Genomic DNA, 27337 nt, shown 5'->3' with positions numbered 1-27337 from the left:
GAACAAGTAAATCAGTCAGTTATTTTTAACCACCCTTTTTTATTAAGCTGACAAGTGATATACACAAGTAGTGTATGTATATATTTTTATATATATATATATATATACACACACACACATAAGGTTCCCCGAAGTACATGATAACCTGCTCAGGCTGGGGCTTAAGCATCTGCTTCTACAGGTTCCAGTATGCAGGTCTGCTGGTTCAGCCACTTTGGAGCAGCTTTTGCATAGGCATTTAGTCTTCATGTGCTCCCCTTTCCAGCAGCAAGGACTTGGAGGCACCGTGGGCAGGGAGTGCTTGAGGACTCAGCTGTGTATCTCCTGCAGCGAGGGCATTTTGCTTTGGCACTGGGTCGGGCTATAACTTTGTATGAAGATTGTTCACAGATGTCACCACCTGTCAAAGAAAGTGTCATTGCTGAGAGAGGCTGAAGCTGTAGGTAAGACTCAGGCTATGAAAAACACTGTGATGTAGGGCAGCAGCCTGTCTGGAATGGTTCTCTTACCTTCCAAGTTAATCAGAAAGGTCCCTTTTATGATGTTTGCATCTGAAGGTGTTTCTTTGGGGAACTCGCTCAGCAGGGTTGTCTGGGAAGCCATCATTATCTCATTCAGCTGGGAAACACTGGAAGTTTCTTCAGCCTGCAGTGCCTGGGGGACAGAGAACTTTCAGACTTGGAACCTGGTTTTGTTCCTCAGCACCATCCATTCTATAAAACAAATGCTGAGCTGTGGTTCCTAATCAGAGTGGATGGTTTGAACCAAGAGTCTGATTTACTTATTCCTGCCAGGAACAGGACAGACTTGAACTCCAGTGTCCAAGAGAAGGGGGTCTGAGGGCCAAGCAACTGCCTCTGAGCCAACATTCTGCTCTCCCAAGGAGAAGGCCAGCAGCATCCCACATGAGGATGCTGTGTTAGAAAGAGCACAGGCAGCAGGGTCAAGGTGATCCCGCTCCAAGAAAACACAAAGCTGATTTTTTATTGGCAGGGTGGTCAAACACTGGCACAGGTAGCCCAGAGAGGTCTCCGTCCTCAGAAGTATCCAAAAACCAACTGGACAGAGGCCTGGGCAACCTGTTCTAACTAAGCCTGCCTGAGCAAGGGGCTTGGGCTGTACAGGCTCCAGCAGTCCCTTCCACCCTCAACTGGTCTGTGATTTTCTAGTAAGTACAAAGCAGAAGAACATTTTCACACAGACAACACTACTCTTAGTTGCATTTTTTACCTCCATTAATTCAAACAGCAATCCAGGCTCAATTACAATGATGGCTTCGTATTCCAAAGCATTCTTGCCAGAGATGGACCCAAGGAAAGAGTCTCTCATTGCACATGCACCTTCTATTGCTTCCTCAATGCCCGGCTTCTTCCATGCTGAGCTTGCATTAATCCAGCCAGTACGAAACACACCTTCTGAATCTTGAAAGCAAAACAAAGCAATTCTTAGTCTATTTGAGTGTTTATTAAATGAATAAAAAGGAATGGCAAAGAGTGGTGTATTTCTGTAATTGTGCAATTAAACAGTGCACTAAAGGAATTGCTGAGTACTGGTAGGTGCTTTACCTTTCTTGTAAGGGATGTACTGGAAAACCTCCTCTGCCAAGTGGGGCAGGATGGGTGCAAAGGAGCGGACAACGATGTCCAAAGCCTCTGCCAACACAGTTTGACACGAACGACGCTTAGGATCCTTTGCTTCTTCGCAGTAGAGCCTGCAAGACAGCAGTGAAAGCTGGAAAGTATTCCTAGGTTCATGCTCCTGCTCAAGAGCCACACTTTTGAGACTGCCACTGGAAGTATAGAAATCTAAGGAAAGCTTTCTAAAGTGCCCTTCCCAGGCAAGCACAGTGGGCTACAGACATGACCATCTGCATCTGCAGCCACAGGAGAAGAGTTTGTCACAGGAAAGGAGATTCTGTACATGTTAATTTGTGGAGAGACACTGTCTTCAGGGAGGTGAGCCTGCAGCTGTCAGCCTTTTGCTCTGGTTCACCTGTAAACCTCAGCATTAGGGCTTTTCTCTCTTCCCCCCCTCGTCCTTTACTCATATTCTGGCAACTAAAGATCAGTATAACCCCCACCCCTCCTATCCCATGAAACAGCCCTTGCACATTTACAAAGGGATCTGTCACAGCCTTAGGATTCTTTTACTCATCTAAAACACCCAGATAAATACATTCAGTTGCACTGCTAAGTGCTAAAAGCCCTTCCAAAATTCAGATGCACACCCTTCTAGGTAGAAATATAAATCCAAGACTCTCTTTAAATACTTATTTGGTTTTGAATGTGCTCATTTGATGACCTTTTAAACTGCTCAGTACCCCCAGTGGACAGAAGAGAGCACAACAATGACAAACAGCTGAAAAACAGCTGAGCTTTCACCGGGCAGCTGGAGTGCACTGGAGCACAATGTGTGACTGAGAGGTACTCAAGAGTTACCTGTGTTCACTCATCATTCACCTGGAATGTTATTACCTCCATCTCAGATTCATTTCCTCCTTTTTTCCCTTTTAAAGGCAGCAGGAAGGAACTTACCTGTCCTTGATCATGCTGAAATAGAAGTTAGACAAGTTTCTGGAACAGAATGCTTGCAGCAGTCGAACAACTTTGCTATAATCATATTGTTTGTAGGCTTCTGTAACCTGGGCGAGGGAGGTGAGAACAGTGCATCAGTTTGCATCACACAGCACACAATGACGGGCCCTGATAAACCCAAACTTACAGAAAATGGAATGAGTGGCACAAAGGCTGGGAGAAACCTTTCTTTAAAAGGTTGTTGGAGGGGAAAAAAATTTTATGTAAATTAACAGTTAGGCCAAAGAAGTAATTTCCATCAAATCTGAGGGGAGAGAAAAGAGGAAACCCTTTCCCTGGGGAAACCAGAAATTATGCCCATGGTTTCTTGGTCTGAGTGACAGAAATGACAAAGTGCTGGACTAAGCAAATTTCCAAAGCTCTATAATAATTTTCGGGTTTCTTTTTTTTAACATCCATCTTTAACTCCTTTTAGGGACTTCTAATTTGAGGCCTTGGGCAGTGAGTGGGAAAATCTGGCTGACGTCCAAACCAAGTTAAGAATGTTAAAGTCTTCCTCAAAAATTGAAATGGGCTTAAGGGAGTGCACATTGCACTGAAAGATCCTTTGTGGTTGTAATGTGCCTGCATGACACACACTCTACTCACACACCTAAAGAAAATACAACCAGCGGAAAACATTACACACATGTTCATCTAAACACATTTCCCCCTACCTTGCTGCTATATTCCTGCAGTAAATGCAGCATGTATTGATCCACTATGTACATCTCTGCAGGGGGGATGGCATCTGTCTCTGGATTGAAGCCCTCCACGTTTCCCAGCATGAAGCGTAGCGTGTTCCGGAGCTAGGACAACCCAGAGCAATTCAACATTAATAATTTAGATGAAACACAAAATGCTCATATTCCATCATTAACTAAAATTGACTAATTTCCAAAATGAATGTTTGAATAGTTACAAAGGCATCATGAAGAAGACATGGCAAAAGGACCTACAGAAAAATAGAGACTGGCTGTTACCAAAGCACACTGCAAAATGAGTCTTTATCTCAGCACACTTTACTATTTGACCCACAGGTATAAAAAGCAGTAGTACTTTCCTAAATAAGCTTGGAAAAGCTTTCTTTAGTCTAAAGACTGGAAAGCTTTGCAGGCAATACAAGGAGGACCTGTTGCTGGGATGAACAGCGTTGGCACTGGTGGCTCTTACCTTGTTGATGTCATCTCTGGCAGCATTGAGCACCACAGGCCCAATCAGCACCTCAGTGAAAACATTGGATTCTGCCACCCACCAGCGGAGAACGTCGGCACCATAGGGAGGATCCTTGGTGTGATCCTGAGTACAGACAGGAAAGCACAGAGCCATAGAATATCTCCAGCTGGAAGGGATCCATAGGGATTACCAATTCCAACACCCTGCTCCTTGCAGGACTACCTAAAACTCTGTCCATGTGCCCAGAGGCTGCTGTGGTGGGAAGCTTCCCCCTCTTTTAGCAGGATTTACTGTTGAGCAGGGCTACAATCCAAAACTGCAGCACTCTGTGTTCAGGCAGTGCTAGAACCCAAGTAAGCTGACAGACACTCATCTGCAGCCTTAAATCCTTTGAATACTTATCATTAAAATAGTCATGTTAATATCTAAAACTGTATTGGTTTTTCTTCCCCTTCAGATTGCTTTCAACTCTGAAGACAGCTTTTCTCCTTTTCAAAGGATAGGAACGACTGTATGTTTTAATGAATCAGAAAAGCAAGTCATGTATGGATTGATCCTTCTGTCTAGAGAGTTACAAAAGCTGCTTGGCAGCCTCAGAAAGAACAACAGCAGGACTGGGGAGGGAAAGAAATTCAGAGCATCACCTGCAGTGCAACTTCCTGACCATGGAATGAAATTTCCCATCAGTAACAGTCTGAGAGCAGAGAGATTGCTGGGGTGCAACTGCTACATCTGACTGCTCCACTGCCAGCCCCACATGGTAGTTTTCAGTCAGTTTGACGGCAGAGGTTCACCATTTTAATTTTTTTTGTTTTTATTATTCCCCTTCTCCATTACTCCATCAACACTGGTCAAAAGGAACCATTCTACACCCTCTGCATGACTTTTTTTTCTCTTAGCAGAGAACAAAGGTGAGGAGTTTTCTTGCACTACAGCAGAAGCAACACAAGTCAAGGTTTTGAGTCCAGCCAAATGGAACTGCAGTGTAGCCAAAGAAGAGCCTTACAGAGCTGTGCCACAAGACAGCTGCAGAATGCAGCAGTGAAAGCTTGTAAGTGGCAGTTCTGAGGAACTCAGGAGTTTGACCTACTTCGCCTCCATTGATAACGACGTCAGGGTCAACCACGTTGCCAATAGATTTGGACATCTTCTCCCCTTTCTCGCCAAGAGTAAAGCCATGAACCACCAGAGTCCTGCAGAAAAGATTCTAGTGAAAACAAAATCCCAGGGAAAAAATCTATGCTAAGAATAGATTTCTAATGAGGAGATTCTTAAGTCAAAGCATACAGAAACCCCCTATTTTAATGAGCCTGAGGCTTCATCCCCGGAGTTCAACCAACCATGGATATACCCTGTACTACCATCCAAGGAGAGTAAACAACTTTATTTTCCTCATTTAATTTAATTGTGCAAGCAACAGATTGTTTAGATATCCAGGGCACGTATATTTCAGATTAATTAAAGACTAAAGTGTTATTTACTTTTTAAGCCAATACATTTCCCAAAATTGCACAGCCTCCTTACAGCTGAGGCACATTCCCCTTCTCTATGCTTTCCATCTTCCAGGGGATAAATGGTGTGCCACAGCTTCAGCAGAACGTAAGCACACAGCTATTCCCAATTCCCTACAGCCTCATGTTGAATTCACAAGTCAATGATCTTGGGAGATTTGCACTGATGCCATGAAGATTTTTTGCCTTTTCTTTTATACCCAGTTAAACCTTTTTTACAGCTTCTGTATTCTTAGTGCTTTTTGCCTACATTCTTGGACTTGTTTGTCAAGCTGAGAGACTAAACATTTTAGAAGCTTCGTAGCTAGGGATCAGTGTGCCCCAGACCCCAAGGTCCTCTCCAGAACACATTCTGTAAACCAAGATAGAACCATCCAGGGGAAGGTTCCTTGGGGAGGGGGGGCTCACTTGAGCCTCTCATTGGGGAATCTTTGATAGATATGCTAATTAGTAAAACCTATCATGTTATACCTGATTGATTGTGTGCGTGCATTGTGGTGTGCATTGGGGTGCATTCCACCTGGGCATGGTGCACCTAAGAATCCTTAAAATAAATACCAAAGTAAAATCCCTTTCCCCTCCTAACTGTGTTTGACTCCTGATTTTAAGACCAAGAAAAGGCCTCAGCACACTGCACTTCCCAAAGAATTTAATTACGGGAGTGGGAGAGAGAGCAAAAAAACAGACTTATATCTGATAATGCAATTCCTAAATGACTAAGAAGGAAAACATTATTAGAATTATGATAGAAAAAAGTTAAACCGTAAATTAATTACAATCTAATGTGAGAAAAACTTTATAGTGAAAATGTAAGAACATGAATCAGATACTTGGGACTGGTTTGATGTCTCTTGTTTATACACTACTGTGCACACTTCCAAAAGCCCAATATTCAATAAATGGACTAGAAATGTGTTTGCACTCCACACACTTACTTGTATGGTGCCTTTTTCCTTGCTGCCACACTGGTTAAGAGAGATGACTGAAACCAGCCTCCCAGCTGGTCTTTTCCTTCCAGGTATGTATCTGCTCTTTGCTCTGCACCTTTTAAACCAGAACATTTTATTTGAAATATCAGACCTTGTACCTTCAAACAATACACAAAATCTCTGGAAGTGATTAGTAACATTTATTCTGCTTTTTAAACCCAGTAGGTAAATTACTTTTATAAATGGTGTGTGGTTACTTAACCATGATACAAGGGATTCATTAGTATCACAACTTTTAAAAGAATCCAAACCTTGCCAAACTCCAGAATTTAACAAATAAGCTTGCTCTCTCCCAAACAAAGTAATAAATTACAAAAAGAAATTATCATGCTCAAGATTGCTTCACAGAAGTTCTCAAAATACTTTCCAAGTACACCTAAACAAACTGGAATACCCAAGAAAAGTTCACCTACTTTGGAATTAATAAAAATCTATGCCACCATCTGAAGCTTCCCCATTTGGAATTACACAGGGCACAAGGCACAGAGGTAACATGCCCAACCAGCCCATCAAAAGCATTTTCAGAGGAGAGCAGGAAGCTTTGGCAGTGACCACAGCTCACCTGTGACAGAATTTACATTTTTGGCCACTGGTGTTCCAGGAAGATTAAAAACTTCAGGAAAGAGTTAGGACAACATGGGAAACAAGAAAGGCTGTTGGGGATAGAGGCATCTGGAAAAGCCTGCCTTGTTTAGCTTATCCTTGTGAAGGCTGAGTAGAAATATTATTCTCTGTAAATACACACACAGAAAAAATAGAGGAATGCTAGGGAAGAACAAGTGGAGCTAATGAGTACATTAGAGGAAAAATGGGCTAACAAGGCAGGCAGGGTATTAGCTGACTGCACACTAAAGGCAGAAGAGCAAACCCAGCTATCCCACAGGGCTGAGAGAGGACAGCACAGTTGAAATGGCTTTACTGGTGGAATTCAGTCACTACATAAAAAGGTACAAAACTTGTTGACTCCAGAAGTCCCTCCTTGTCCTATGCAATCCCAGAAAGGTCACCAGAGTGAGAACAGAGCAATGTGGAACACAGCAGAACATGCAAGTCAAAGGTGACAAATGTGCAAAACCATCCACATATCTGTCAGGAATTTAGTTTTGATTCTACAAGTTGGTGGTGTTGCTTTCCAAATATTCAGACAGAAGTTTCTCTACTCAGTTTTTATTCACTATCTCCTTTTATCCTCTTTCGAGGACCCCGGAGACAATGCTTCTTTCTGCTGCTGGCACACTTGATTTATTTGTTTAACTTAATGGAAGTTTCGATATTTAGATCCATCCTGCAATAAAGGGAAGTTCAACATTACAAAGGTCAAGGCCAAGCAGTTCCAGGTAGCACAGGAAAAATGTGTGGGTGGATGTTACAGTTTTTAGCACATTTGCTTATTCATTCAAGGAGATCTACAAAGAGTCTGGGGTTTAGAACTACAGTAAGTAAGGAGCAGCCTCTGTATTAAGAGACTGCAAAAATACTTGTGAGGATAAGATAAAAAAAGAATTATCTGTGGTAAGGAAGATAGTAACATTAGAAAATCTGTAACAACACATTTGTTACTTAAAACTAGTTTACTAGCCACTGGTTTTAGAGAAATTAACTTTTCATGGAAAAACACAACTTAGAGGAGAAAATTTCAACAAACAGCAAACTGGATTGGGCTTTTCTGACAGGAACTACTACATGTGGCAGGCTGGCTACTAGTGCTTGCAAAGTTAACAGAGGTCTGGACATTTTATCTGTAAAATACAAACACGGGGTTTGCATATACAAAACCTGCCTTTTAAATAGCTCCCCTTCCTCACTTTTGTTAAAGTTGTGATTGTTATATATAAATTAATTACAACAGTGCTCACTATTTTTTTTTTTTAATGGAGAAGTATGTCCAACAACCCCAAAGAGACTTTTCAGCTGTTTATTTTAACTGAGGTACAGTACATAGGTCATTAAAGAGAATTACAATTTATGATCCTTCTAGTTTGGATTTCAAGATTCCATATCTTTGATCTTACAGACTTTGACTTTTAGATTAAACGTATTGTATTTTAATGCCAGGAATGAACCAGCTAAGATAAATTCAAGCCCCTCAGTCAGCACAAAAGTTTAAACACTTAGATAGGCAAGTTGTAAAATAATCACATTCATTCAGTTAAACATTAGCCAATAAGATAGGGAAAAAAAGTTACGATTTGAAAATTACCATCATTTCAATACCCACAAAACTGTGGGTAAAAAGCTGGGTGACTTTTACCAGTGGCAAATCACGTCACAATAGAGTCCAGTGTGCATTTTTATATGAAATATTTTTTAAAATAATCATCTCAGGGTTGTAGTGAAGATGGCACTCTGCCCATGAGGAAAATGTACGAGAATCTGAAGACATTAAAGAGTTCTCTTAATTGGATGCTCCAGAAAGAGCTACTGAAATGAGCTCTATCAATAGGTTGAACTTCAAGGCAAAAGAACAACAATAAAAAAAAAAAGTCCTGGGCACCACAGCACTAAGTATTCAAAATTAGCACATGCTTTTGAACAAAATTTTGCTTTTACCACACTTTCTTTTTGGAAGCAGTGGATTAACACTCTTCTACCTCACAGCAGCATTGTGAAAATGCATTTATACATGTATGAAGCATTTGGACTTAAATTTTAACATTGCATAAAACAATTTTTCAAAAAAATACTTGAGGCATGTGTAGCAAGAAACAAACAGGATGAGGGGGCACAACAATAAACTGTTCAGTGAAAACAGTGTTAGGCAAACAGAGCATTAACAAAGCAAACAGCATCCCCAGGAAACTTCAGGGGCAGCAGGATTTCAGAGAACGTTGCACTTGTGGATCTGCTCTCAGTGATGCCAGTGAGTGGTGTTTATTTCACACACAGCCTAGTTCTAACTGTACAGTTCTGGGTTTGTGACTACAGCAGCCAAATCTCTGATTTTAGTGTGTAAGTTGCACCTTCCCACCTGCCACACTGCTGACATAGAACGGTTTGGTCAATCTGTCATTTAGCTACAAGTGGTACCTTAGGCACACCTAGGCTGGAAAAAGGAAGCCAACCATAATTTAATGGAACAAGAGTAACTTTAAGCCAAGTCCATCAGAACTAGGCCCAGTCTCTGGAAGCAGGGCAAGCATTGGAAATAGGACTGTGCAAGGGCAAAAGGTCATGCACCCTATAATTTACACCATTGAGCTTGGCTATCTCTGAGCAATTCCTTTAACCTCATACAGCAGAATCTCTCTTCTTGCCTGTCTTCACCCCCTCCCCAACCTGCTGTATTTTCTGACAGCAATCTGTGTGGCTGTCAGCTAAAGGGATTCATTTTGTAACAGGGGCATCTCCCTTAGTAAGCTCGGACACAGCTGGGTCAAGTGAAAACCCAGGAACTGCCTAGTTCCCCGAGACACAGAGATGCTGGAGAGAAGGAATTATTTTCACAAGACTGGAACTAACAGGGAAATCCGTAACATCTGTTATTCCTGCTGGTTACTAACAGATCATTGATTTAGAATTTTCAATAACTTGAGTTCAGGGTAGAGTGAAACAAACATTAGTCTCAGTTTTAGCCATCTTTTATATGCTGCAGTTGCCCTTGAAGTAACTCAGGCTGTGAAAGAGCCTCTGCCACCAACACTGACATCAGAAGACAGCAACAACCTCTGCCAACACCCACCTCCTACCACAAAATTCTTCTTCCTGTTATGACATTCTCTAATTCATTCTCCATGAATTTCATCCCTTTTTCTCCAAGTGTACTTTGGAAAACAATCCTATCCATTAGCCTGTCTGTAAGCCTTGCTGATTATTATTGACATTGGAAGAAGTTTTGGGAAAGCTTTAAAATCTGAAGCATATTTGGGAAATAGATGAACAAAACTCTTAATTCAACTTCTGCAAAATTTCATAAAAGGTAAGTTAAAACAATAATTTGATATGAATTCCAGACTGTACTTCACTTCTGGCAGTGGCTGGAAGCCTCAATTACACAGAAAAAAAAATAACGCAACTTTTGTGTTATTTCTGAGAATAAACAGGGTTACAAGGTTACACTGCTGGTTAGTCAGTCCCCAGCTTTTACACCAGTGGGGCCACTCCAGTCATGTCACACAGCAGAAGAAGATGCCTTACACACACCAAGTTCCAGCAAACTTAATGAAAAGAGAGGTAGAGGACTCGTAATGGTTCCGTGAAAGAAGCAGTCTGAACTGTGATAACCCAAACATTTATTAGACACTACAGAATCCATATGGGAGCTTGACACAAATTAAAAACTAATCAAGAGCCTTGATTCTGCTATTCCTTACGAAAAGACAACCCCTTTACACAGGATTACAGGTAGCTTTTGCAGGCTGAGGTGTTCAGCCCTTAAAGAATGCAAGTTTGTAACTGAATAAAATACCACTACTTTGTTATACCTTTCAAAATCAAACCAGAAACATTTTTAAAGAGCATAAACCTCAATATATGTAAAAGTCTTCTAGAAAATTAATGTTTGCTGATGGTACTGTTGCCTGACCACGTTGCTAAGAAATAAAATCTCTGGTACTAACGTGTTTTATAATTCAACAAGATTGTTATCACACAATTGTGTACAGAGGGTTTAAAGTCCAACAGACTTGATGTATGGGACCAGACTCCTCCTGTAGAAAGGACTCCTGACTTTGCACTATCCTCCAGGCAAACAGTGTATATTTTACATCTTTTTATACAAATATCTATCTGCTACCTGCTGAGCAGCAACTACTGGCAGTAGAAGCCATAAATAGCATATAGCAAGTATAAATATTTTAAGCCACAATATACTGCTTTAGTTACTGAAAGTAATCAAAAGTGAAAAAGCACACCTACACTTTTAAATCACAAAACTTACTTAGACTCAGCAGCTGATCTCAGTCTTGTTCTGCTTCAAATAGCACACACAAGCACAAGCTGATATTTGTTAACTGAAAACAATTTAATTATCCACAAGGACCAAAATACCTTAGCTGTCTGTGCCATGACATGTCTACACTCAAAATAATTTGCTGTGATTAGAAGATACATGGTGTACCACATGGCACAAACATTAGAGTAGAATATTAGAAAAATCTCAATTTTAATTACACTGAAAATGAGTTTGCCAACATTAAATCCTTATCTTTACAAGCAAAAGCAGCTTTACAGGTCACAACCAGCCTGCTGCTGGCATAATCTGCCTCAGTTTTGCTGACACTAACACTGTCACACAGAACAGTTATATCTTGTTCTCCAAGTATTTTAAAAGAAGGATCAACATAGGAGTTCTGTACCTTCCAAAACATGAGCCCAGGAAGTTCCACTGTCAAACCAAATGTCTAGGACATCCTGTCCCTTGACATAATCTGAAACATCACGACCACCAGCCTATTGAGAGAACAATTATTAAATAATACAAATAAAATAATCTGTATTATCAATGCTTTTCAAAGCTAAATATAAAGCAAATTTGGTCTCTGGATCAGTTTTGTACAGGCTCTGCTACCACCTTTGTGAGTGATCACAAAATAATGTAGATAATTTTTGACTAGAGTTTTCAGATAATTACTGATGGAAACCCAAAGTAGGGCAAGGAAAAATTACAAAGAAAACCTCAGATGGCAGAGTAACACTACAGCTTTGTGCTAGCTTAAGTACACAATTGTCAAAAAACAATAAAAAGTTAGGAAGAACTAAATAAAAATTCTAATCCATCTTAACGACCAAGACCTAATACATATTTGGGCTCCTAATTTGGTTAAACAGGATGTCACTTTCCTCCTGAACTAAGAGGAGGAGGATGGAGATCTCTGCCCTGAATCAACAGCACAAATCCAATTGTGTGTATTTTGCCCCACTCAGATCTTTCTTTTTGAATACTCCTTTCACAGGATACCTTCTCGTAAGGGTACAAGACTGAAGAGGATCATGGGAATAAAGGAAGTTTTTCTATTATTTCCCATCACTCGACTGTCTCGAGCACCTGCTGTACCTGAAGTCAGAAGTTTACCTTTGCTACGGCCTCTTTTGACAGGAGTTGTTCAATAGGAAGGGTCCACCATGCATCTGTCCCCTGCTGCTCCACTATTTTGATGACATCTGTGATGGTTTCACTGGGTTAGGAGGAGGAAAAAAGGGGTTTATGAATTGAGGAGTTAATCACACCTTTCTACAAGTATCCCAGACCCAAAGCAGTGAGAGACAATTATACACAGACCAAGCTATTAGAACCTGTGATTTTCCAGCTTCTAATCCAGACAAGACTCCCCAGAGCTTCCTGCCTGTATTAAAGGCTTCCTACTTTTGCCTTCCAAGATGGGAGAATTTGTAAAACATACAAAACCCCACATGGATTTCAAATACCTTCTTCTGCAAATGCTCCATAATTGGGGCACTCAGAAAAGATGCCAGCAGGTTGAAAACTTCTAAAATCCCTTTTATTAGCTATTTATTGACCTTGAATTTAAAGAAACTACACAACTATTTCCCCTCAAAATATCTGCTCTTTTTGACAATGGGTTTATTTTTCCTACTGGATACAGAGACTCTGAGAACTCACATGGAAAGGAGTGAGAAAATGACAGCTTTTCAAATAGTATACATATATATCTTAGACTTCCAGTTGCCTGGATTCCCCTTTTTTAGCAATATGTTTTTTAAATTGTAAGAAATATACAGATAAATATATAAATCCAAATAATGTAAGAAACTGAAAATTCTGCACCCAGTAGAGGAGTGATAATAAACCATTCAATGTACACTCTGAAGGCAATCTATGAGTTCATATCATATAGCACCAGCCAGAACAAAGGTCCTGAAACAAACAGATACTACGGAATAAGAAAAAAAAAAAATTAACTAAGCATTTTTTCTGATGTGAACAGATAAGGCAACCTCAAGGTGTGCAGTTCTCTGCACTCTTTATGACACATTCAATCCTTGGCCCCACTGGTAAGGCTATGGGGAATTGATTTTTAATATTGCTTAATGCCAAGTCTAGACATAAATTAAAGTATCTTAAAAAACCAAAGAGGAACCCCACACACTTCATCTTGCTGACTCACAGGGCACTTACTAAAGAGGTGATTTTTAAGACATCTGCTGCATTTAAGGAGTACAGCAGATCATCACGACCTGCCAACTTCAGACTAAATCTTCTGTGTTACCCAGGCCACCAGAGATTTATTTGTAACTCGAGAAATGAAGGTTTAATCAGTTAACTAAGTTCTTGACACAGTATTGCAAAGGGGAAAAAGTAAAATAATGATCTGGCATAATTATCTTGAAAACACAGAAGGCAGATGATCTTCAGTGTCATCACTTGATTTTATACTTGGATTGCAGCACAGTATTTTACTGCACTGCTAATAAGCTGAGCTACAACACTAAAACATTTAATGACACAGTGTTTAAGCATGAAAACATGTTGTCCAAGAAGCTGTAGAACAAATTACTACATTTCATGACATGATGTGCAACAGCAAGAAGAAACTCCAGTTTTGCTCTTGACTGCTCAAATTGCAACGACAGAACAACAATTTTGTATTAATCAAACAATCAATCATCAATTAATCAATTTACTTCTCAAAGTAAATTCCTGTAGAACATCCCAGCAGGTTTTCCACAGGGAAAGGCCTTTAAGCAGCAACACTCACACATGCACAACCAGCTGGCACCACCACCATTCTGCCCCTTTCAAACCAGCATAGGCATCATTCACCTTCCAGTTTAATGATGGTGGGACACAATCTATGGCTTTGTAATGTATCTGCTAACATTTATCTTGCTAAAACAATACAGAGGAGCTCCAGCTCTGAATGGTACCACTTCTTTCCAGAAATGTTTGCACAGAGGCCTGTTTGACTATACTTTCAGTTGTAAGAGTGTTACTTCTCCAAGACAAAAGCAAACAACCACCCCCGTTCTGGTACAATTCCTGGCAGATAGCTGATATGCAACCCTTATGTCTTGCCTCCTTTATGCTAAATCTTCAAATTCAGAAAGATCACAGGAAAAACAAAACAGAAATTTGTTTGCCTCAGCCTGGACTAAACTATTCCACTGAATTTGTATTTTGCAGGGTCAGTACCTTCCACTGACAAAGCTGAATTTACACCCTGACCTTTAGTGATGACGCACACTACAGCACTGGGAACATTTTAGGAAAAGCAATACACAGTATTATTTTTCACTCTTTGCCAACAGAAGTTTCCACCTTGGATTCTTCTCAAATACACTATCAGTGTATTTTTGAAGACAGTTACAGATAACCAACTGTCTTCACGTGAGGATTTCAAGAGCTCTCTCCACAGTCTCAAGGCCTTCCAGCTGCTGACCATGGAACTCACCAGTGGAAGACAAGAGTAGCTAAACTAAAAAGAGGATGATTTACCCTAAAACACGTTTATTACCATATAAAATATTAGTGTATGTTGAGTGATTTACGGAAGAAGTAATTCAGTGCTCAGCTAATGGGTCTGGCCTCAGTGAGAGCCAGAAAAATTCTCTGATCAGGAATCATACCCACAATTAGTACAGAAAAGCTACCAGCACGTCCTGTCAAGCAAGCAGAAAATTTAAACAGGAACTAAGCCTGTCTTCCACATTGCAAATACCCTTCAGTGGAGGGACATAAACTCCAGTGATGAATTAATTTTCAACCTACACATTTTTAAAACATTCAACAGGTATTTCAAGTTATTAGTATTTAAAGGGATTTATAAAAGGTGATAAATCCAGCTATAGACCAAAACTAACAATTATTTTGGACAACATATAGAAATATACTCTTAACAAACAATTTTTTCCTTACCATCAGAGGTGAGGGTGGGGAGGGACAAGAAGGAAATAAACCCTTGCTATTACTCTCCCTTGGGAAACCATCATAAAATGACTGCCCTCATTTACAGTATTGCTAATGTCACACAAGAGTTGTGTATCCTTGTAGATACACCATTCCCACAAAACATACTATGGACTAACATTTTATCAAGTATATTGCTATGCAATACAAAGATTACACTATTAATTTCTGAAGGGCAGATTTGTTTTAAGACATTTGTGTTACACAAGAAGCAACAGGTACAATTATGCCACAGATAAATTTTTTCAGATAAGTAAAAGAAAGATTTGTGTTACCAATCACTTACTAGAAATAAGGAGTCAAGGACTGTGAAGCCAACTTTTTATTGACCAACATTCCCAGAATCCTATCATAGTTTCAAATCAAGTTTAAAAAAATTACCATATTCTAGCAGTGCAAGTTTGTTTCATTATGCAGTGTTTCTCTACAGAACATAAGTGAACATTAATGAGTGTTTTCTAAGAGGAGATAGTTTAGATGAAAAATTTCCAGGGTATCTTTTCAACAAATCTTTTTTCCTCCTACAGTTTGAAAAATACAAGACAAACAAACACAGCCCCTGTACTTGGCTCTGCTCTTCTCGCAGGATCCTTATGATTAATTTTACTACAAGACAGAAATAACTTTATTTAAGGTCTCTGCATTGTAAGGAGCAGGATTTTTGCAAAGTACTCTTCTGTAAGGTGTAAGTGAAAACCACCTTGCTCAAATAACTACTCATCACTTTATAATCTGCAGCCTTCAAGGTGAGCATGATAATTCTGCGAATGAGCCATAAAGGCCATTGTAAAACTTTGCCCTGTATTCAGAGGCTATCTGGAAGAACTTGCATTACGTGTCCCTGCTACGCTCTGACACCCCTACGGCAATTCACGCTACCACAGCTCCAGCCAATCACCCGGGAGCCTGATATTGATTATGCTGCACACTTATTTAATCTGTTAACAGAAATTAGGCAGCATTAAGATACAGTCAGGAGCAGAAGAATACAGAGCCTGATGTTCTCTCCATCTCCTTTCCAACAGAGGCAAAGAGGGGAAGTTATCTTCTGCTTTACACGAACATTGATACTGCAGCTGTAAGTATTTAGGGGATGGTAAGCTGATACTAATTGCAGTTCACTGAAATGTCTTATTATTTTGAAAAACAAATTAGAGCACAGGATAGACCTCTTTCAAAAAGATGTTGGGGTTTTCTTTTTCAGAAATTTAATTTACGTGTTAATCGAAGTCACAGCGAAGCAGACAAAAGTTGTCAGGCATTAGAACAATCTCTGCAATACTACTATTTATTACCAATATCTGAACAGCAAATTTGTACAGCAGTTATTGCATGAGGTCAGATTAAAGCATGTATCTCACATTTATCACCTGGCCTGAGCTACTACTGGAAATACAATTCTCGCATTTTAGTTTTGGAGCTCTTTCTTTTCCATGAGTTACAAAATTTCCTACATTGAGAATATCTTCTTGTGAAATCTATTAAATGTTGAAAGCTGTCACACAGTGTAAGCATCTATTTGTGCATGTACTCTAAATCACTTAAAGTCTTTTTTTCTCCATTTGTGCAGAAAAATCCCACAGAATCTCACCTCTGTATTCTTACTGAAAATGGCAAAAATGAAAAAGTGTTCTCTCTTTTCTCTTTCTTTCATATAAGGGTTTTTTAATAATAATTTTTACACTCCTGGTCAGAATATTATGCAGTATACTCTGTAGCAAAGAATTTAAACATTACTGGTATATTAAATTTATAACCATAGATGACAATGTCATTGAATCAAATATCGTTTAGGGTTATGGGGGGCCCACAGCAGCAGGAAGATCCATGGAGATTCTGCATCAAACATTACAAACTACCTCTTGGCTTTTAAGTTAGAAAGACTGCACTGCTGGTGTGGCAAAACCACTCTGTTAGAGAAAGCAGTTCCATCTTGAGAGGGGCTTTCAGCGGCTTTTCATGTGACAAATTCAGGGGCAACTCTCATAGAGGGAAACAGCAGTTTATTTTAGGGACTTTTTTTTCTTTTTAAAAGTCATTTTACAGGTGATACATAAACAGGATCACTCAAGATCGACCATTGGTGCTCTCATATGTAACAGCAACTCCATGTGGACTACACTGACTTCCAGTGGAGATGCTGTTACTTTTGATAGTCACTCAAAAACTCCACGGCAGCTGCTACTGAAAGGTTGTTTATCCAGCACTCAAGTTAAAAACAGCTCGTGTTTTGAAATGCAAGTTATTTACTGGTGTTTTAATTGTATTAATTATCACACAATCTAAGTATGAAACTTCTTAAAAAAATAAGTCAGCAACCTGTTGTAATATGATTTTCAAAATGATAATGCAAATGTAACAAATCAATCAGGTTTAGCTGCTTATTTCAGTAAGAACTGGTGTCCAGGAAAATGACCTATGAATTGACAGACTGTCTTCTAAATTTGCCTGTCACTTCTATAGGCCAATATTCTGTGCACTTCTCCTACTCCAGTTACAGAAGCCTGCTACAGTTAACTTTACAAATATTTGTAAAGCTCAAACTTTTTAGAATATTTAATGATTGCTTTACACTTTCCTTTGAAAATTCCACCGAGAGTATGTAAAGTTAGAAGTAAAGAGTCCTGGCTATAAATGAGCATCTGAAGCTGTCAGCAAATTAAATAAATCTCTTTTCAAGCATATTGAATATGTCTGTTTTTTTTCCTAAATGCCTCTTTCTATTCCTCAGATCAATTCTACCCAAACATGCCATGCTGTCCCTTTGTTCACTCCCCACAAGTGTGACTGCTGGGCCAACACCTACATACAAAGATGGAGGTGTTAAGCTATGGCAAAGTTCACCACATCATTTTGCATAATTCCAGGAATAATCTCACACAGCTCGAGCACTCACAAAAGGCAGGGGTTTTAATACAGGTGACTGCCTTTCAAGGTAATTTTTCTACAACCTAAAGGTTGTAGAAAGGAATTCCCACACATCCCTCCTTTCAAATGCTTTCTGTCCCAGCTCCTCGATGTGCAGAAGAAGCTCTTGCTTCATGGCGCCCTTCTCGTTTGAGTGCCAACTGCTGAACTCCTTTTCATTACGCTCCCTTCTTCTTGTTAAACTACATATTTAACAATTTTTAAGCAACACACACACACACACACACACACTCTCAAGCCTACTCTTCAACCAGAATACAAGAACTATTCCTCAGAAATAGTTTTTTTATAGAGACACACACTTTTTTGCAGGTAAAACGGTTTTACACTCCACAAACCCTCCACCCATTTATTTCCTGATGTGTGGCTATTGTGGTCTTTTCTCACAGTTATTGCCTATGGTGAGAGAGCCAAAGTACATCTCCATGCACCTACACACCCAGTCACACCAGGTGAAGCTGAGGACTACCTGTCTAAAGTCCATTCCCTGCTCTCCACACCCTGAGCCTCACCTACTACTGTCTACTATCTACTGCTTGTGTGCTCAGTACAGCCTCTGGAAAACAGGCTGGACTCCTGCAGTATATTTATTCAACACCAGAATAAAAAGAGTTCTGCAACACTATTTAAGTTCATCTCCAGCTATGCAATCATATTATCCAGAATGAATTTACACAAAAGGTTGTAAGATTAGGGTGTATAAAACTGAGTTATATCAGCATATCTCAAGACAGAAAAAAATATGGAACTAATCAATGAATGTGGAACTCCACAATACTACTTTTATGAAATCACCTCTTAGAGGGCATTCACAACTGAATACCTCTGTTCCCCAAAGAAGTAAAAGCAGGACTCTATTATTCCTTACAGAACAGAAAAGGATTATATTTGGTTGAGTTTTCTTGCTTTAAAGCATAGCTTGGATTTCCTCTGCATTATGTTGTCTACAATTCCTGAAATGCAGTGTTTGCAATATCTAGATACTATTAACTAGAAGATGGCAGAATCAGGCTAGCATCTGAAGATCTGGACATACCAAATCATATAGCTAAGGGTCAGTTACACTTGAGGCTGGTCGTCAAAACCACTCTAATTTTGTTTTCAAACAAAATGCAGTTATTTATTCTGCAACCAATGTGGTTATTACACTTCAGATCTCACTGTCACTTACTTAACTGCAAAAAGCTCTTTTGAGACAGAACCTGGACTGTTCAATGTAGAGTTGCCATCTCTTCTAATCACAACTTGCATTTCACTGCTTGCTTAAATGGAAAGGCCAGTCATGACTGGCAGCTCACTTAACTACAAGATGAAGGATGAAAGCAGTAATTAATCTCAAGGGGACTTCTCAGGTAACTTTAAGTATCTAAGTAAATTAATTCCATTAGTTATATACAAGTCACTTCCAGCAACAAGTTTTTGATTGTTCTAACTTACAGCTAAATTAGATCTGTGTAAAAACAACTACAACTAAAAGCACGTATTCCTACCTGAAATAATAAGAAATTTTATATCATTAACTGCAGCACAACAGACAGTGCTCTGTCTCTGTCATTTTCAATGACAGAAATTCTGCCATTTCTCAGTGTACAAGGCTAGACAGGTACCTGTTGATCAAGCATTCTCCCGTGCTCTTCTGATAAAAAACAGGAATCGGGACGCCCCAGCACCTTTGCCGCGATATGCACCAGAATGTTCTTCTGTCCAGCATCTCCAGCATTCTGTTCATTGCAGACGTAGGGATGACTTTCACTTTTTTCAGCACATCCTAAAAAGTAGACAGTGAGCTGTTGAACACACTTCAGCATTCCCATAAACACTGCTTATGCCGTCAGTAAAATACGGTACAGATCTACTCTCCCATTCCCAGTATCAAACAACACATTCTCAGACAACTAACATACTTTGAACACTGCACATGCTGTATATTTCCCAACCAAAGCCCAGTTCTCTGATTCTCTAGCAGACACACCCTAAAAATGAGTTTAAAATGGCATCAGTGGCCCTATCTGAAGTTTAAAAGCTGTCTCTTGTGCTGTTGTCTACTTTGAAAACCCACCTTGATACAGACTGCCTGTAATACAGTGTGGGCTGCCACTCACTCCCAGCCCTGCTGAGTAACCATCAGGTTTTCATTCATTTTAGATAAAGATTAATATGGAATATACACCTCATGCCCTTAATAGAATAAAATCACTGTTACCCTAAGGTGCTGGTCTGAATTTTTAGTGTGGACGTACATAATTTCAAAGAGCAAAAGACCCCATGGTTTAAAGTTATTTAAAATAGGACTGTGACAAAATTAACAGGGGAGCAAACAAAGATCTCTGGCCGCACAAGGCTAGCCTAACAAAAAATATAATTTTAATAGTGATAAAATCGTCTGAGTTAATTTCTTGAAACATCATATTTTTAAAAATATTTTAGGGAAAAAAAAATCAGTAGCTCTAAGAAACTTTTCTACATCTCTAAATACAATGAGCAAATATACCAATCAATGTAACTACCCTAGATCATATCAATATTGACAAAAAATTTGACAACACTCTTCACTTTGACAATTAATTAACATTTTTCAACTACTGTTTATAAATGCTATAGAATAACATATTCTGCAGGGAGCTACAGCAAGATTGTTTTGCTGATTCCAAATAGCATCAGTTGTCTTTAAGTGTCTCATAAGAAAGCAAAATTACCTACCTGTGCTGCAGCCTTCACATCTGCTGTGTTTACAAACCACTGTTTGCTGGCACGAATAATCATTGGTTTTTTAGTCCTCCAGTCATAGGGGTAACTGTGCACGTACTTCTCCTCTTTTAACAAACTCCCAGCTGCTTGAAGCATTTTAATGACTGAGAGAAAAAATGAGGCAAGATTAAAATTCAGATTGAACGTATGGCTACTGTTAACCTCAACTCAGCTCCTTTCCATAATCAACACTTAGCAAGAAATGCCTGTATCTCATCCATATTCAAAATATGATCAGTTTATACAAGCCCTCAAAATGTTCCTGCAGGACTGTAACTGATGAAGTAACAAATAGTCAAGCATCAAATACTCACCAGCTTCATTTCCCTCTTCAAGGACATTCTTGTTTTTAAGTTCAGGACCTGCTGCTTCTGTAAAATACCCGCTTTCGTCCACAAGGCAATCCTAAAAATGAACACATTGATCATGTCAATAAAATACCATGTGGCAATTATCTTTTTTGGTATTCAAAAGTGAGTTAAATACTCTACTAGGTGACTCCTTTCCTGATGAAGAACAAAATATTTAAGTACACTTCAGATTTAGTGAACTGCAGTTCAGTAATCTACCAGGCAAGTGAATTCTGCGTGTGAGAAGGAATAAGCACCATTGCATTTGCACACATACCACAACTATCTTACATCAAAGTCACTGGTATTTCAGTGACTTTTCAAATAAACAGTGAAAAACAAAATCAAACCTAATCCTCCCCATGCCCCATATCCTGCATCTTCACTCCCATCAATCACAAACTGGCCATGCATAACTGAACTGTATTTATACACGTGTTTAAAACAAGTTTTGCTGAAAAAAAAAATTAATAATGACCAACATAACTGGTGATTTACTGTCTGGAAAAGACAATTCTGAGTAGTGAGTCAATATCTGAGAAAAAGTCTCTGTGTTATCCTTTAAAAAACAAAACCACACACAGAGCAGAAAAACCTGATGCTGTTCTACCACTTCTCCATGACTTTTAATCAGCAGAAGGAAACTTCATCCTTTTATCCTCATACACATTTCTTTAAGGTTAGTCTGGCACTCCTGCAGGCCATGAGTGATACTCATGCTTCTGTGAATGCTTCAAAACATTTTCAAGTTTTATGCACAAATTAAAACAAATCATTTTAAGGGCACACAATCAATCAGTTGCAGGAAATCAAGAGCAACAGCTGAAAAGATGAAGTACCGTGGGTAGTTGATGGTGGGAAGCTACGCTGTAATCTTCCATACCATGAGCTGGGGCTGTGTGAACTAATCCTGTCCCTTTTGTCATTGTCACATGATTTGCAGGTAACAGAGGAGAGACTCTGCCAGGAATGGTGGGATGAGCACAAGAACCATCTGCCAAATCTGCACCTGAAAAACACAAATGGAAGAAAAAAATAGAGAAACACAATTCACGCATTCAGCTTCTTTTATCAGACTGCAGAAAAAGAACAAGTGGTTAAAAAAACCACTGAAGAAATATTATTATTAAAGTCTTGCTGGAAGTCAAGAATCACAGAGCTTGAGGAATGTGTCATATGACAAAATGGTGTTCACACAATGACTTTCTCCTAGAAGGACGATGTTTAAGAACTGCCGTCACACAGTTATGTACACAAATACAGGAAAGTAACAAATATAAGTAATTACTGAATATATGGGAAGTTAAAAAGAACAGGTTCCAATATGAAATTTCTTTTTAAGAAAGTTCAACTCTACTACTCTTGGACATTATCTGTAAATCACATGATTCAAAAAGGTGGAAGCTGTGAGAAAAAACAGCCCCAGTAATTTTATCACTAGGTAAAAACAAGACTTCCCCTGAAAGAGAAGGCATGGCAAGGCACCAAGAAAAAAAAAAGAAAACAAAAAGTCATAGAAACAGATTCCTCACCTCCTTCACATATGCATATTTCCAGTACTGAATCACTGATAGAGGCAAAGGAATAAAGCTCACAAATAACACACTAAATCCCAACTCATTACACTGAATCCCAAGCCTGCCTGTTAAGAAATGTCACTATGCAGTTTGCTAGGATGCCAGCTCAACTGCTTTAGCTTGTCCAGAGAGACAAGAGATACCTACAATACCTCAACAGTCATTCTTGTAATTAGCCCCCTCTTGTCATTAATAATGGATGGAAAGACATACAAACTGTACTCAGTGTAATTAAGATTTTAATACTGCATAGACTTGAATTCTGTATTTCATTTTTCCAAGCGCGAATCCAGATTTTAAAAATGCATTTGAAATCTATGGATGATAATTTGAGTTACAATACACCAATAGTAAATTGGACAGACTCCTCCTCCTCCTCTTTGTATTATTTTAGTGAAGCATATACTCAAATTATAAAAACACTTAATCCATCAAAACTGAAGCAGTTTTCAGACATCTACCAGCAGATTTCTAAGTAATTTATGATAACGATATTAAAACCTACCTTTACACGTTGTTATAACCTCAAACTGTGTGTCCAGAACAGCAGCTGTAGATTCAACTCTATCTGCAGCAAGGATGAAGCGTTGTCCAGTTGTTGCACATTTTACAATTGAGTATCTGCAAAGCAAACGGGCATTCATGATACTAAATAATTACAAACATCACAAAGCTACCAATTTGTGACATGCTTCATCTCTAAAAGATAGACAAGTATGTTTTATATGTTCAATTCACTCATAAATCTCAGAAGTTTCAACATAACCTCGCCTAATGGAGAAATAACTTAAAAAAAATTAAAGCAGAAATTAATATATTAGTAGATATAGAACAAAGCTTAAATTGCATCACTTAAAAAACCAAACAAAAAAACCCCAACCAAAACCAACCAAACAAAACCTAAAAAAGATGCCTTAAATAAACTGTAATGGCAGTCCAGAATGTTTTAATTTTGCTGCTAAATACCACTAAGGACTGACACAGATGACTGACCCAAGTGAAAGACACCTACGCTGAGTCTGGCATGTAACAAACTGCTTGATTGGCTGGCACAGTCCAAGGTTGCGTGGTCCAGACTAGCACACTAGCAGGGGATGATCCATCTACAGATGTAAATTAGAAGTACTTTACTCACAATAATAACAAAAATCAAAGCTATCAGTCTTTAAAGCTACAGAGAAGTCGTACCTATCACAGAAGTCAGCTTAGGCGGCGACTTCAGCAGCGGAAATTTCATGTACACAGAGCGACTGACGTGCTGCTCGTTGTACTCGAGTTCTGCCTCAGCCAAGGCTGTTCTGGTACACATCAAACACAAGTTACACACTGCAACATCAAAAGCTACAAGTAAGTATCCTTGCTAAAATTTTGAAGACAAAATAGTAAGTTGATTCTTACTTTGTTGAAGGGGACCAGAACACAGGTTTATAGTCCCGATAAATTAAACCCTAGAGAGGGCAGGGAGAGGAAAAAAGAAAGTTAGGAGAAACAAAACTCATGAAAAATCAATACGGACTTCAAGAGAAATTCAACATACCTTATCATACATCTTGTAGAAGACTCTCAGCTGATTTGCTTCATACTTTGGGTCAAATGTAAGGTAGCAGTTGGCCCAATCTGCCATTACACCCCAACGAATGAAGGCAGATTTCTGTTTCTCAATTGCTCTTTCTGCAAATGCTCTGGCTGAAGGGAATAGTTCCATTAAGCACATGGTTTAGCACACTAAGATCAATAAAATACCACTTAAAATGTACTATTGATGTTTTTTTAGTAAAGCCAGAGCTGAATATAGTGAACCTATGCCCAAAATATTACAATTCAAAATACATACATTTCAGATTGGTTGTTACAAAAAATGACTGCAAAAAGTAAACAGATCCAGGAGTGGCACTTTTTTGACTAATACAGGAACATTAAGCCCATGTCTTTATAGTCCTATAAACTTTCTCTTTAAGAAAGGGGGGGGAAAATGTATTTTGTTAGGAAGAGAAATTTCCCAAAATAAGTTCTCAACGTAAAACTAGTAAGAGTGAAAGTCATCCCTCTGTTGATGCTGATCCAAAATTTTCTAAGTAACATACATCTGAAAATAAGTTAGCCTATTCCATTACCACAATTTCAAATTAAAGCAGTTTCAATTGCTCATTTCAAAAAGCTTTGCAGCTGAGTAATGATGCCCTTCAACCCATACTGTATTTGAAATTATTTCTTCAAAACAGTTTCCATATAATGCAGACTTTCTCTGAAAGGATCCCCCCGGTAGTTTTGTAGAATTATTAAAAACACAGTCAACAAATACATTCCTATTTGTGAGAGAGAGCCAAGCTGTCCTGAAGGAGCCTGACTTTTACATGCATCTTTCTAGCTCCTAATCAAATTCAGCCTTCAAAAACCAAAAGGATGCTGATCTCATAAATACCAGCTTCCTGCCACTATACAGTTAATCAAAGCACACATCCAAATCCTCTGCCCTCCTTTTGTGTTTTTCTAAACCCAGGGTCAATGCTCTGCATGCCCATTACAGCAACAAATTAAGCCTGTGTGAAATGATCCCATTTCATCAGATTCCAGTCTGGTCTATCTGCTTGGCAAATACACCCAGTGATCATAGAAAATGTCACCAATAGCTAATAGAAAAGGCCACAAAGTCTAAAAGGCATATCAGGCATAAAGTACAAAAAAAGAGTAGGATATACAAATAGTCAAGCCAGCCTTTTTTACGGAGATACTGCAGACAGTAGTTTATTTACCTCTCTGCCGAATTTCCATTGGTGAAAGATTTTCAGCTCCTTTGACTTCTGACAGTGCCTTCAACTCAATTGGCAATCCATGGCAATCCCACCCTGGCACATAATGCACTTTATAACCTCTCATCACATGGAAGCGATTGGTGATGTCTTTCAAAATCTGAAAAGCCACAAGGTCTGTTATCACTTTAGCTCCCCCATGTGGAACAGCCACATTTGTAATTAAGCTCCTCCTGTTTACAAATACAATTATCAAAAGCTGCAGGACGAATTTATATTTAAGACCAGAGAAGCTATGGGTGCCCCATCCTTGGAAGTGTTCAAGGCCAGGCTGGACAAGGCTTTGAGCAAACTGGTCTAGTGGAAGGTGTTCCTGCCGATGGCAGAGGGTTTGGAACTAGATCTTCTTTAAGGTCCCTTCCAACCCAAACCATTCTGTGATCCAAAGACCCTACATTTGTTCTTTTTCTTGCCTATCATTTTGTACATTGGCAGAATCTTAGAGGACCTCTGATCCAAGGAGTTTACAATCAGAGTAACTGAGAGATGCAGTTTATAAACTTGTAAGACTTGACGTGAACATATCCGACTTGCTCTCATTTTTAAAACACTGAACTGGACCTACAGCCCTGGCCTAGAGCACACTGCTGCAGCACTGGGACTGTAAGAAGCTGTGGGTGACATTTGAGTCTTTCTCACTTTGTGGCCAGTGTAATGCTGTGAATCTCAGGACTGAACCTAAATGAACACTGAGCATTCAGTACATGGTATTTATGTTGGGGTACGGTGTCTACGTCAACACGGCAAAATATGGCATCACAACCATAATGTTGGTTTTTAAAAGCCTCAGCGACCAAAACCCCAAACATTTTAAAGTGTTACCGATTTAAATGGGAATGGAGAACACAGAGCACATGACAGTAAAGTTTTATCACTTCATAAGAATAAAGCATGAACGAGTAAATATTTACTTTGTTTAATGCATGGCCAACATGAGGGTCTCCGTTGGCATAAGGTGGTCCGTCATGCAGACAAAATTCCTGTTTTGCTTTTCTTTGCCTTTGCCATGAGTACAGTTCCGAAAAACCACATTTCTGTGGAAACAACAAGAAAAAGACCAAAACCATCACAAGTCTCTGCGCTTCTAAAAAGTCTGGACGTGAAACGCACAACAGAACCAGACAAACAATTACACTTTCCTAACTCTGCAAAAGAAGACATTAGTGGGTTTAAAGTATGTAAAAGCCCGAAGGAGGTGAAGTATTAGGCCTGAGATTATTCTCCTGGCACTCCACTGTCCGGAGAGTCACTACTCTTCTCCAAATCAGACCGTAACAAAGTTATATCCAAACTATAAACACCTCAAGAGCCCGAGCTTTTCTAAGCCCGGACGGCCGGGCCAGGCGAGAGCCCAGACTCGCCAGAAGCTCGCCCTGCACGGCGGGACCGAACACAAACCCTGGCAGCCACGCCCGCCCTCCTGCCGGCCCGGGGCTCGCAGCGCCCGGGGCAGGCCCACGGCCGTCCCGAGGCTCGCACCGCGGGGGAACCAGCCCAGCCCAGCCCCGGCCGCACCTGCTGCGTCTCCAGCTCTGTCTCGGGCTGCAGCCGCCCCGGGAGCTGCGCGGGGAAGCGGCTGCGCGGCAGCAGCACCGTGTCCCTGTACCGGGAGTCCTCCCGGCTCTCGGCCGCGGCCTCCGAGGCGGCGGAGCGCGCCCAGCCCCGGGCGGCCCCGGCCCGGGCCCGCGCCAGCGCCGGCGCCCGCCAGGCCCGAAGCATCCTCACGGCTGCAGCCGCGCTTCCGCCGGCGCGACGGGCCGCGGGAGGGGACACGCCGCGCAGGGCGGGCGGGACGGCGGCTGCTCGGCGCTC

General features: G+C 39.9%; 1 protein-coding gene across 1 annotated transcript; it reads right to left on the bottom strand.

Annotated features, from left to right (window-relative positions):
• Positions 1-27: 27 nt before the first annotated feature.
• On the bottom strand, positions 28-27259 carry IARS2 (isoleucyl-tRNA synthetase 2, mitochondrial). The gene is made up of 23 exons (XM_048296753.1): positions 27041-27259; positions 26437-26559; positions 25469-25625; positions 24253-24401; positions 24114-24163; positions 23904-24013; positions 23728-23818; positions 23221-23336; positions 21978-22147; positions 21103-21193; positions 20741-20892; positions 19648-19808; positions 12260-12362; positions 11544-11637; positions 6196-6304; positions 4840-4942; positions 3747-3872; positions 3251-3382; positions 2535-2641; positions 1566-1711; positions 1231-1421; positions 510-654; positions 28-400 (listed from the first exon to the last, which is right to left on the bottom strand). Exons 1-23 carry the CDS (start codon positions 27242-27244, stop codon positions 246-248), a joined length of 2985 nt encoding a protein of 994 aa, XP_048152710.1. The 5' UTR covers positions 27245-27259; the 3' UTR covers positions 28-245.
• Between the last annotated feature and the right edge of the window lie 78 nt (positions 27260-27337).

The sequence above is a fragment of the Corvus hawaiiensis genome, chromosome 3 (genome assembly GCF_020740725.1).
Source record: "Corvus hawaiiensis isolate bCorHaw1 chromosome 3, bCorHaw1.pri.cur, whole genome shotgun sequence".
Lineage (NCBI taxonomy): Eukaryota > Metazoa > Chordata > Aves > Passeriformes > Corvidae > Corvus > Corvus hawaiiensis.
The sequence above is the reverse complement of the archived record's forward strand: the minus strand, read 5'-3'. Positions and strand labels throughout refer to the sequence as shown.